Source organism: Natrix helvetica (assembly GCF_964273705.1).
Source record: "Natrix helvetica genome assembly, chromosome: 3".
Lineage (NCBI taxonomy): Eukaryota > Metazoa > Chordata > Lepidosauria > Squamata > Natricidae > Natrix > Natrix helvetica.
Genome location: NC_138549.1, coordinates 60,017,722 through 60,030,956, shown reverse-complemented (window position 1 = coordinate 60,030,956; position 13,235 = coordinate 60,017,722). Strand labels below are relative to the sequence as shown.

The 13,235-nt window shown below is 39.5% G+C and overlaps 1 protein-coding gene across 1 annotated transcript in view; it reads right to left on the bottom strand.

Moving 5' to 3' along the window:
* LOC309389383 (flavin-containing monooxygenase 5-like) overlaps positions 1-13,235 on the bottom strand; it is a 33,054-nt gene that overhangs the window by 14,869 nt on the left and 4,950 nt on the right. Inside the window, exons 2-5 of the mRNA XM_081947669.1 lie at positions 11,039-11,176; positions 10,259-10,447; positions 7,772-7,934; positions 4,761-4,903 (exon numbers count right to left, since the gene is read on the bottom strand). Of these exons, the coding sequence (XP_081803795.1) occupies positions 4,761-4,903; positions 7,772-7,934; positions 10,259-10,447; positions 11,039-11,176 (633 nt within the window). The remainder of the gene's footprint in view (positions 1-4,760; positions 4,904-7,771; positions 7,935-10,258; positions 10,448-11,038; positions 11,177-13,235) is intronic.

Genomic DNA, 13,235 nt, shown 5'->3' with positions numbered 1-13,235 from the left:
GCAGCTTGCCAATTACTCACAAGGTGCTTAGCAGGGTATAGGATTCTTAGGCAGGAAAGTGGATCATCCCCAATCTTTGGCCAAAAAATAAATTGGGCCTGGCTGAGAAGTGATTTGATAGAGCATCAGTGTTTGATTCAATGTCTGCTGAATCTGCACTGCATCATGGAGCCTGACCATGAGGCCATGAAATAACAGGGAACAGCTCCCAGAGAGAAAAATTCAACCACCACTGGAATAGCACATAGTAAAATTTCTTCATTCTCAAGAAAAGTCAGGTAGAAGGCAAAAGAAAAACAAAGGTAGATCATCTACTGTATCTGAACCTTTATATAGATGTCATTTGGTTCATATGGCTTGATCACTTGGACAACTAGTTTCCTTTCTATCTCCAGGGTCAGCCACGTGCTTGGGAACAAACTTTTCCAGGTACACATTGGGAATTAGGGGATCATAAAGCAAGAAATACTCTGGCTGATAAAGAATACTTTTAGAAAATTATTTGATCTGAGAAAGTAAAAATGTTTAAACAGAATTGTGCCCAATTCAGCTGTTACAGTATTGTTTGAGCTTATGAGAAAAATGTAGTGTTCCAAAATCTTGTGGTCAGTCTGGACTTCAAAATGATGTTCCAGATCTAGAGAATACATACTGTAGAACCATTGTGGGTCTAGAAACTGACAGGCATGGTTAAATATGTTTTTTAAAATGATGTTATTAAAGTTTTAATAGTAGTTTCTTCAACATTTTATTTAGTACAAAGCTATTGACCAAATTTTACTATGCCAATTTCAATATATAAACATGCTAGATTTTCCTAGTGCTGAAAAGCCAAAAGTAATATTGTATTTTTGACTGTTTAGCCTCATAAACTCTCCATTGAATTATATGCAATAATCCTAATTTTAGTGAACATTTAATTGTTTCTTTAATCATAACATTTTTCAAAAACGTCCCCAAAATTTCATTATTTTTCATTTGTCCATCGAAATGGAAAAATGAAAAATAATGAAATTTTGGGGACGTTTTTGAAAAAAAAAAGTTATGATTAAAGAAACAATTAAATGTTCACTAAAGAATTTCCACTTCCGGTTCCGGCGGCTGACGGCGACGGGCAACTTTTTGCTCGCTCCGGCTCCCCGGTGGGCTTCCCCACTTCTTGGGGGGCACAGGACGCCCCGTAGAGGCATCCTGCCGGAGGGGCAGCATCACAGGGGATCCCTGCATCGGCGGCGGGCGGCGGGAGATCCCCTGCGCGCTCAAGGCACCGGGGAGCAGATCGGAGGGCGCGTGGGGGCGTCTTTGCTGACAGGCTGTTCGGAGTGAAAAAAGAAAGCTGAAGGATGCGGCAGCGGAGTGGTGAGGTGTAGACTCCCTTCATTCCTATTACCAACTTTAAAATCTGTCAGCTGTGCAAACTTGAACTTTTGGCTTGATTTGGAGAGGTGCGGCTGGAGGGGAGGGGGATTTCCCCCCCCCCTTGGACAAGCGGCTGGAAACAAGTGTGCTCTCAGCCCCAAGGGAAGGAGGAGGGGGAGAGTCAAACCAAAGATGTCACACCCCTACTAAATGGATTTTCAGATTTAAACTTTTAGGGTTTAAGACAATGAGATCTGGAAGCCCTGGGAACTTTGAACTTTGAAAACTTTATTTGTTGCCTCAATATCCGAAGCTGGGAGGGCAAGATGGCACACTTCCGTTGTCTTCATGAAATGTGAAACTTGACTCCACCTTTTAGCTTCAGGCTTCCGGTCTTTGTCTCCGTGCTACCTGGATAATTCTCTTGTGGATTGTTTGCTTTTGAACCCCCTGGAGTGAAAAATGACTGCTCTTTTGCCAGGGTGATTAGAAAACTCCCCTGTGCCTGGACTCTCTGTCTCCTGGACTCTCTTGGCTGTTCTATCTCTCTGACTGATCCTTCTTTATACTGACTGGTCTCTTTACTTTACAAACAATGGCATCTAAAAGACCACCTCCTGGAAAGTCAGGCTTTGCTGCCTCTGCCCCAACATCTGCAACCTCCAGTCCTAGCACACAATCAACGTTAACAGCCTTCAAGCAACCTAAATCTACGGACCTAGAGCTTCATCAAATGCTTCAACAACTTCTACAGGGACAAGAGGAAATAAAGAGACAATTGAAGGAGATGAAAGAAGAAATTAAAGAGAACCAGGATAAAATTAATAAGAACTCACAGAGACTGGATCTTTTGGAAGATGGGGCGGCTGAGATGAAGGGGGGGATAGAGGGTGTGCAGAGGGGAAACAAAGAACTTGACACCCAACAAATGAAAATAGAGTTTGAGAGAATGTCTTTTTATCTTAGATTTCAGAACGTGATGGAGACAGATGATGAAAACATAAGGGACATCATGACAACCATTTTGGCTGAGTATATTCAGAAGGAAAAACAACAGATGGGGTGGGAAATAGACCTGGCCTATAGAGTGAACTCAGCGTATGCTAGAACACACAATGTCCCCAGGGAGGTACACATTAAATTTCTTAGGAAAAGTACAAGAGATGAAATCCTGAATGCACAAAGGGGGCAAGCCTTGACATACAAAGATAAGGAGATAACCATTCTGAAACAGATCCCCAAGAAAGTGAGGGAGAAAAGAAAATTTTATTGGCAATTGGTGAATAAACTATACCAGAAGGGGGTGTGGTTTCAATGGTTACTGCCTGAAGGTATGCTAATATTCTGGGAGGAGACAAGAGTTAGAATTAATACACCCATAGAGGCGCAGGCCTTTATGGAAAAAAATAAACTACTCCTAGAAAAACCAGAAGACACTTCAGTAGATGTACAAGACATGGGAGGGGCTGGAGCACTGCCAACTGGGGGAGATGGGGCGACATCAAGAAAGCTCAGATCACACAAATAAGTAAGAAAATCCTCGTGATATAAACTGACCGAAATTACCAATTGAATTTACCACACTGACTATATGCTATTATGTAATATTTGAATTCTATGCAAATGTATAATATGAGTTTGGAGGGGGGGTGCACCTACCGCATTTCGCGGCTGCCAAAATTTGTAATCTTTCCCATACCTTTTCCCTTTGTAAAATATTAAAAAACCAATAAAACCTTGTTTAAAAAAAAAAGAAATGGAAGAATTTCCTTTTCTCTTTATAACCTTTCTCACATTTTGCTGAATAATTATATTTGTGCAATTCCTAGGAGGTTTAATACCATTAGTGCAAAACCTTGCAATACAATTATTGCATAGAGGCTAGTAGAGAGCCTCCAGATCACTACAATTCTTGTCAATCAATCTCTCACATTTCACTCAAACCTAAAAAAGGATTTACTGTATCTGTTTTGAATAATAAAACCATCCTCCTTACTGGGTGAGTAAACTAAATAGGTGCTTACAGAAAGCCTCTGGAAATATTTTTTTTTCCAAAGAAGTTCATGAACTGCTTTATTCATTCAGTTTTTATTGAATTGTGGTTAACAAGCACTGTCAAGTAACTGACACCTAACATAAATTCATGGTGTATAGAGAAAAATAATTCAGCATTTTCAACATTTTAAGACTCCCAAGTCTTAGATTGTTTTTTTAAAAATTTATTCTTGTATACCTGCCAAGGTCCTCTTGATATCTGAAAGTACTTCTTGAGCTTTTATCAATATTTGATGCATTCTGTATGTTAGACTCATATGCTTCACTGTTTGCTTGACCTATACCAGACATTCGTAGCGACATTTCCTTAAACTGCTTATTACTTGTTTGGATGCTATGTCCTCTCATATTAATGTTACATATTTTTCTCTTTCCAATTTTAATTTTTGCTTCTATTGTCTAATCAAGAACTTGACTGAGACAGAGGTAGAATATTGTTTAGCACAGTATCTTAGAACCTCACTCTGAATGTCAAATCCTTCATCCTTGCTCCTGGAGGACTACAGGGATTTGCATATTTGTGGCTCTTTCAGATGCAGTTTAATTTCTTTATCTTTATCCAAGGCTTATTTTCCTGATATTTCTCCTTATTTTGAAAAATAGTTCAACTAAATTAATTGGCTGACCTGTGCCAAAAAATCAGATAAAAGTGACAGGCAAATTACACCATCTTCTCCAGTAGCTGGAATGAATAACAGTTATGTGTACCTTCTCATGTCTGGACTCCATATAAGGTTTGGTTAACCAAACTCTGAACCCCAGGCAAACGGGATTTTCAGCAGCATACTTCTGCATCAAAGGCTTATCTTGTCATAGGCAATAGTTTCACAGTTGCCAGTCAATGGGTCATTGCAAGAAAGCCAGGTACATTACAAAATTAACGCAATTGTAAGATTGTAAGGAGGATGGGAAAATAGGCATAAAGCATCAAGAGACAGCAGGCAAGTCAGTGGACAGCTTTTCTCATAAACAGTAACTTAACCCAGTTGTCAAGATACCTGGGAGGAGGCAGATTGCTTCCATTTCACTTTCTTTTCTAAGCTGTACACATACTGTAGTTTTGGAAAAGTTTGTAGGGGGGGATTCTCTGGAGATGAGCAACAGGGAGCTTGCCACAGTTGTACCACAGACAATCCTTTAGCCAAATAATCCTTTGTTTCAAAAAAGCTGTTCCACCACCTTTATCACATTTTACTCAATATCCTACAGATATTTTCAAAATGACTTCTTGCATGCATCATCAGATATTTGGGGTATGAGATTTCACAAGATCAGTGGACATTCACAATTTTTAGAATATTTTCTTAATTCCTTGCCCTTCATTAATATAAACAAGTAATTCCAACCTGTTGTGCTGTGTGGCTTATCTCCACTGCAAGGTCCACTCCTGAGTTCCCAATACCAATCACAATGACTCTTTTTCCTCTAAATGCATCAGGACTCTTGTAATCACGACTGTGTAAGTAGTGACCTTTGAAAGTGGTGATTCCTGTAAGCCAAGAGTAAAATTGTTCAAGTTGCTGTTGTATGCCTTGTTTTCACACTGGACTTATATGACATTTTTCTATTAGGGTTGTGCCCTCGGTTAGGGGCATCAATTGATCAATTAAAAGCTTGCCCCATTCCTCTTTTTCCCCCCATATCCATAGCGCTCCATGGCAGAGGACCTAGTTACCTGCAGGATCGCATCCTACCACACACGTCCCTGCGACCTATCCGCTCACACAGAGAGGGGCTCCTCCTGGTGCCGTCTGCTAGGCAATGCCAGCGGGCGACACCTAGGAGCAGATCCTTCTCTGTGATGGGCCCAACCCTCTGGAATGACCTCCCCCCAGACATTCGAACCACCACCGACCTCCGTTCCTTCCGGCAAAAGTTAAAGACTCACCTGTTTCAATCAGCTGGCCTGGCACTTTCTTAGTTTTACCTCCCAGGGATTTATTTTATTTTAGGGTTTGGGGTTTTAATTGTGATGTTTTAAGATTAGAATTATTTATTTCTTAGTACAGCCTATCTCCCCCTCCAAATGTATCTTAAATGTAGTTTAAATGTATTTAATTATTATGACTGATTTTATAATATTGACTGTACACCGCCCCGAGTCCCTTTTAGGGAGAGGGGCGGTCTAAAAATCTAAGAAATAAAATAAAATAAATAAATAGGGGTGTATGCCTTTTAAAACAGACCTCTGAACTTTTTTGTGCACTCTCACATCTTTCAATCCATCTTGTGCTAAGAATTTTGTGGCATTGGTGTTTTTGCTGTTTTACTGGGGATGAACAGGAGGTAATTCTTTAATTCTAATTGAAGAAGCTTTCTGATGAGAGAAATCTATAGTATGATTGTGACCTTTTGTTCTCTAAAGGGGAAAACAAAAAAGAGTGCTTTCAGATGGAGTTAGCTATTTGTTTCATGTATGATAATGAATTGATTTGTTACTTATTTATTAATTTATTCAATTTATATAGCCACCATCTCACAATAAATGGTTCTTCACTCAGTAATCTCTTAGTGCAGGAGGCAGGAAGTGAGGTGTCTAATCAAGAATTATGTTAAAATTTTTATTCTGGGGGAAAAATCTATCAATGTGGTTGCTTAAGTGTCCACACTGATTTAATGGCATATTATAAATCACATTATTATTATTATTATTATTATTATTATTATTATTATTATTATTATTATTTTATTGATTAGCCTATAGGCCATATCAAAGCACAAGCTTCAAACACATATCACCAATAAAATCCTATACAAACAATTTAAAATAAGAGTAGGGTAAAGTACAATAGTTATAGGATAAGATACAATATAATTTAATACATAAGTATATTAAATAGAATAAAATGACGTAAAATTATATTTCAGTGTCACCCCTACAATCTACCCCAATCAATCTCACATATGCAGATCTCAACCGAACCATTTTGTTTAAGTACTGTGCTGTATTAAATGTTATTTTCAGGTTCTGGCCTCACATAAAGTAAGTTGTTTTGATATGGGGATCCCAATGGGTCATTTGTTTGGTTTATAGACCAATCACCAATCACCCCGCCTGCCTCTAAAAGCCCTATCTAAACTCACTTATCTTTTTTCCTGCTTGGCTCTCTATTGCTGCCTACCGACTCCGAGGAGGTAAGTAAGCTGCAACTAAGCGTGGGGTAGGGGGGCAGGGGCAGGCCATCTGGAGCAGCCTGCTGCGGCCCTCACTATAAGCGAGTCCAGTGACCTTTTGCGGCCTTGCAAGGATCCCGGGCTCGCTTATAGCGCATGGCCGCATGGCCACCAGAAGGCACAAGCACAGGGATGGGGATGGTGGTGGGAGCTTATACGGTGCAGCTGGTATCTTTGACAAGTTCGGGGACTTCACAAGGCCTTTGCAAGATCCCTGGATGTGCCTAAGATGCCTGGCCACCAGAAAGCATGGGAGCAGGGGTGGGGACAGCGGCGGGAGCTTACGCAGCACGGCTGGCGTCTTTGAAAAGTTCGGGGACCTTGCAGGGCCTTTGCAAGGTCCCCAGACTTGCCTAAGATACCTGGCCGGATACGCAGCCGGTGTCTTTGAAAAGTTTGGGGACGGAGAGGCAGGGCCGATTTGCGACGACACAATGTGCGGTCTCAATGCTCTGAGATTGCAATCGACACTTTTGCCACTGGGGGGGTTCCAAACGAATCTAAACTGTCCCATAGGGACAGTGAACAGGAAGAATACGTCTTGCTGAACTCGGGGATATCACAAAATCCCTGAAAGAAGCAAGAGAAATTTCTTCAAGCCGATGACAAAAATCCAGCCAAGGCTGATGAAGTCGAGGCGGCCCCAAAACAGAAGGAATGGAAAGTGAAAGTGTTTCTAACTGGTGAGGAATCTTCATTGTTTTAAAAGAGAGGCTCCCTATAAAAACTTAAAAATTGATTTAAATTGAAGAATAGAAGAATCAAGCGGCGAAATTAATCTTGCAACGGTTCTGGACAGTGGTTATCCCATTTTTTTATATGCTATCTTCATGGATGAAACCTTTACAAGCTTTTTAAAATGGATGGATTAAGTCTTCTGTTTTTATCTTTTTTTTGTGACTCTCAGTGATTTATAAACCAAAACTTTCCTCTTTCATCGCTGTGAGTATTATTATTTTTTAATTCATTTAAAGACTGGACCTCTTTTCCTAATTTGAAATTTAAAACAGAGGCCATTGGGGACTAGATGTGCAAAACAGTTCTGTCTCAAGCCTAGCAAGATGGAGTGCCTGTGGGTATTTGGATCTCCCTGGGCACAAGGGTGTTCTGGTCTCTTGTCCGATTTAATCCAACTCTGTATTTGAAAAAGGAATGTCAGTCTCTTAATGATTTCAAATCATACCTGGGAAGGAGTCCAGGGGCAGATATGGACTGGTGTGGTGACCAGTGCAGACCAAAACTGCATCAAAAACTGATGATTCCTGCTTCCCATCTGACTCTATGGTAACATCCCATTGGCCGCTGGTAGAGAAGTCTGAGCATTTTGTTACACTGCAGACTTTAGACTGAAAGTAGAAAGTCAGGAAAATAGTAAATCAACACACGGTTATTTTTTTGTTCAGAAAATCTTTCTCCCTCTAGAAAGCTGTAGACATAATAGGATTTATTAGAGTTGGGCCTGGGGTTTACTTTCCAATAAAAAGGCAACCCTAAATTAAACCTTAAGGTTAAATGCTCTTTTTTCCAGGGGATTCTCTTAAATAAATAGGTTAAAAGGTTAGAAAGATTGGTCTTAACATTTTTGTCCTAAAATCCAAGGCATGTGGAGTACTATATTTCTGATGGAAACATATCCTGCAGTTTGGAAATGATGCAGCACTCTTTCACCACACCTGAAAAACAGGCCCCTGCATGTATTAGATTCATCTTACAAACCTTAATAAATGAACAAAATGTTAAGAAAGATAGTCTCTAATAAATTTCTGGATCTCTTGCATAAGATTTACATGAAGGTGTGGGTGTGTGCTTTAGATGCAAATTTGGTTGGAATTTTCCGCTCACCTTGGTTAAGCAAGCAAGCAGGTTACCTATGGAAGGGAACCACATATGTTGCTTGTACTCAGCAGCAGTATGTGACCACTCTAACTTCCTACGATGGCTGGGAGAGAAATTTGAAGACATTTATAATCAAAACTATGTCTAATCCCAAGGTAGGACAAGAATCAGTGGATTAAAAAAATATATGGAAGTGGTTCAGTCTAGACATTAAGCAGAACTTCCTGACTTATTTATTCAATTAATAAATATTCTACAAATGCATTATCTCTAATTTTAATACAGTTAAATTGTAAATATAATCCATACAAACAAAAGTTATTTTGGGTTCTTCAATACTGTTTAAATATTGGAAGGAGTTTGGAGAGCAAAACATTTAAGATATATTTCTCTAGTGGATCCTGAATGGAGCAATGGGTTGGACTAGATGACTTCAATGTTCATTTCCAACTCAATGATTTTATGATATTTCTGCCACTATACAAGTGGAAGGATTAAAGTAGTTCCTAAAACACTAAAATCCTATTCATATTTTAACATAGTATTGTGCTCTCATCAAGCATGCCAATTACAGGTAGTTCTCAACATGATCACAATTGGGATCATAATTTCCATTGCTGGAATTCAGGCAGCTATCAAGTGAGTTATATCTGATTTTATGACTTTTTTTGCCATAGTTGTTAAATGAATCATGCAGTTGTTAAGAGAATCTGGCTTCCCCCTTGACTTGGCCTGTTAGAAGCCAGCTGGGAGGTCATAAATGATGACTTTGCGATACTGCCTGGTATTTTGATAATGAGCAATCTGTGACAATCGTATATCATTTTTTCAGTGCCATTGTAAATTCGAACAGTCATTAAATCAATGGTTAGAAATCAAAGACTATCTCTACTAGGATGTAATCTGATTTAAGGTGTTGACAGAATAAGGATAAGCATAACAGTCTAAGACGGTAAGTATGTTACACATAACCAGTCCATTAAACTCTTTTGGTGTAACTTCCTAGATACAGGAATTTTAGTATTTTAGATACAGGAATTACAGGGATAGATTGTTGCTCTCAGGAGGAAATGGGTATAGTTAACCTGAAAATTAAGCAAACTCACCAAAGCTAGAATGTAAGAGTAGAAAGTATCCTTAGTTCAACTCCTGACCATGCTACATCATCTCTCATTTAAACACCACCAGTAAAGAATCCATCAGACTCCCAAGGTTATTTCTTTGTTGAACACATGTTGCCATTAGAAATTTTTTCTTGATGTCCAACTAAAATCTGCTTGTTTGTCATTTACAGTATACATATTGTATCTTGTTTTCTTGTGCAGCTCTGAACAATTCTACTCTGTTTTCTACACAACATCTTTCAGATATTGGAACAGAGCTACCATGTTTCCTCAACCATCTCTAGGTAACACATACCTAACATTCCTTTCTTATACCAATCATTCCTCATAGGTTTTTTTCTTCTTTCAGGACTGTTATCATCTGTGCTTCAGTTGTCAATGTCCTTCCTTCAATGCAATGCCCAAGAAACATACTCATGCAGTCTGGCCAAAATAAAGTAGACAGCCAAATGGTTTCTCTTAATCAGGAAACAATGCTTTGTTAATACATTTGTAGTTTGTCACTATCAGAAAAATAGATATGGTTTACTCTCCTGCCCAGTAATACATTTTTTTAAAATGCTCATAAATAATCTCTTTCAGAGTTTTGCCCAATGTCAACACCAAACTGACTAGTGCTCACCTAGATCCTGGATTTCCCCCCATTTTGAAGTTGAAAGGACATGAGTGCCTTTCTGATGCACCAGCAAAAAGGGTCATATTCATCTTACCTTGAAATGAATATATTTCAGAAGGTCAAAGTGTTTGGCATACATCCGGAAATAGTCCATTATCTTTGAGTTGTGCATGAAGTTGGGGAAATCATTTGGGATGGGGAAGTCACTGAAGCACATCATCTCTTTGGAGGTGTTGATGATCACAGATTTGTAAATACTAGCTCGGTCTTCCTCAGGAATCTCCTGCAATAAATAAAAAATTAGTTTTTGATGCTGTTTTTATTCTATATATATTACTTGAAATGCATTCCTGTTTCTCCAGTCTCTGGAAATTCAATTCAGATTTTATTGCTCATTTTCTGTGTCTGAGATGATTCTAAGGGTTTAAGATCCACAAATAAAAGTACTAAGTTTCAATATAAATATACGAGCACAGAAAGAGTCAGCTTTATGCCTAAATTCACAATGCCCTATGTATCCAGTCCTTTTATGCTCAGAAATCATCTGCCTATTCTGTAAGCTATACTCCATAATGATTTTCATGGAAAGCTATAAATTTTGACAAAATTAGCTGCACAAAATCTATGCTTCATCTTTTTCTTCTCTTCATTCATATTTCTATGAATAATAATAATAATTCTATGATAATACATATTTCTGTGATCTTCAGGATGCTTTTGAGGCAAAAATATATTCTTTCTATTTCTAACGATCATAGTTAGAAATCCTTTTTGAGGCTGCCAAGTAGCTACATGAAACAGTGCTGAAGGTTGAGAGAGTTGACGACAATCCCTTGGAAATAAAGTTTCATGGTTATGGAGCATTTGCACTTACCTTGAACCTCCAGAGTCCCCCAATATCATCACTACTTTCAAAGCACACAGGCTCCAGACCTTCTTCCAAGCAGCATTTGATGTTACAGAGTCCACTGGAGCCAGCTCCAATAATTGCCACTCTTTTCTTTTCCATCTCCTGTTTTCCAAAAGCAGATGTGTTAGGACCAGTTTATTCCTTTCAATGTATTTTATAGTAACAATACGTGGAAAAATAAATTACCCAATATATTTGGAAATCTAATCAATAGTTGCCATTTCCTATCACTTTTTAGATGGCTGCCAACCTCTTTCATCTGCATACCCCCCCCCAGCCCTTGTCCTTCCAAGACTCCCAGTTCCCCCAATGTTTTCAGGATGATTAGCACTTCCTTAAAATAAATCAAATCATGCTCAGACATCCTACAAGCACCTTGACACTCTCTATTGTGATTGAAGATCATGAATGGCTTTCTATCAAGTTGTCCCCTCCACATGACCTAATCTGATCTAAAAAGTTGGATGCAGAGTTGATTGAACTATTCCCTGTAAATAGCACATATCAATCTGTGGTTTTTCAGTTGAAACTTCAGTCCCATCCAAAATGCATTCAGTTTTCCAGCATCTATTTATTGGAGAACATTTTCCCTCTCTAATTCTTCCCATCTCAAAGACAGATAATTTTAATTTTAATTAATTTTAATTTATTATTTTATTTTATTATTAAATATTTTTGCAACACATTTCACTGCAAGGCAATTCTGGGTGGCTTATAACAGCAATATAAATATAAATATATCTATCAATGTATAACATCACAATGAAATCACAATGAAAATACAGATTATAACTAAAACTAAAAGATGAGGAGGAAAAGAGGAAAAATGTAGTAGGGGAGGAGGCAGATGCTATTAGTTAATCAATTGTATCTAGTGTGGTATTTCCCCATTATGGCCCCAAGCCAACTGGTGGAGTCATGTCTTCAGGCTCTTGCAGAAGGTCAGGAGAGTGAGAGCCAATCTCATCTCAAGGTGCAAGATGTTCCAAAGGGCTGGGGCCATGGCAAAGAAAACTCTTCTCTTGGACCCTGCCAGCTGATATTCCTTGACTGACAGGATCTGAAGCATGCCTCCTCCGCCAGCATGAGTGGGGTGGGCTGTTCCATAGGGTTCCTCAAGTAACCTGGACCCTTTAGCATCCACATCCATTTTCATCTTTGGCCACCACAATTGTCTCCTAGTGAGGTGCAGGGTTGTCAGAAACCCAAAGTGACCAGCCAGGTTCAAGCCATGACTGCACTGTAGCACTTCCAGTCTCAAGCTCGCATGAACATATAGTTTGGATCCTTTCCACACTAGTTCATCCCTCATGATCAAAACGTCTTTGTTATCTGTGAGCCAGGGGTCAGCTGGGAGTGCAGTTTTTAACACAGCTGTCAGTTTGTCCCATCTGGGGTCAGGTGGCTACCTGACTTGGCCTCTGATAGTGATCTGCTCTGCTTGTGCTGGGGGAATGATGGCATGGACGACTTCTTTCTTGTGGCTGTCTAACTGTGGTTTTCTTGACAGGGCATTAGCTAGCAATATTTTTGTACTTTAGTTTGAATATGAATCATCTGAAATATTGTGCCCAGTGGACTTGTTTTGGAGACAGCTTCCTAGGGGTTTTCAGAGCCTCAAGGTTCTCTGATCAGTCCAGACCTTGAAAGGCACTTTCCAGGAAATGTGTCCATGAGAGGAGGACTTACCGGACTGCATAGGCTTCTTTCCCCCAAAAGGCCCACCTTCTCTCAGGGTCGGTAAGTTTTTTGGATATGGAGGCACAGGGCAGGAGTTGTCCTTATGGGTTCATTTGTAGGAGCACTGCTGCCATGGCTACATTGCTGGCATCTGGTTGGATGATGAATTGCCGCTCTGGATCTAGATGCTGAAGAATTGGCTTCTAGGCAAAGAACCGTTTTAAATTTTGACAGTCCATTGTCCAGGTTCAGCCATTGTGCCATCAGAGGAGAGCCCATCTTTAACAGTTCTGTTAGGGACAGAGCGACTTCTGCAAATGCGGGGATAAATTACCTGTAAAAAATGGCAAATCCCAGGAAGCTTTGAAGTTGTCTGCGGGTGCGTGGGGGCTGCCAGTCCAGCACCACTTTCACTTTTCCTGGGTCCATTTCCACTAGATATTTGGTACCCTAAATACTCTAGAGAGGTTTTATGAAAATC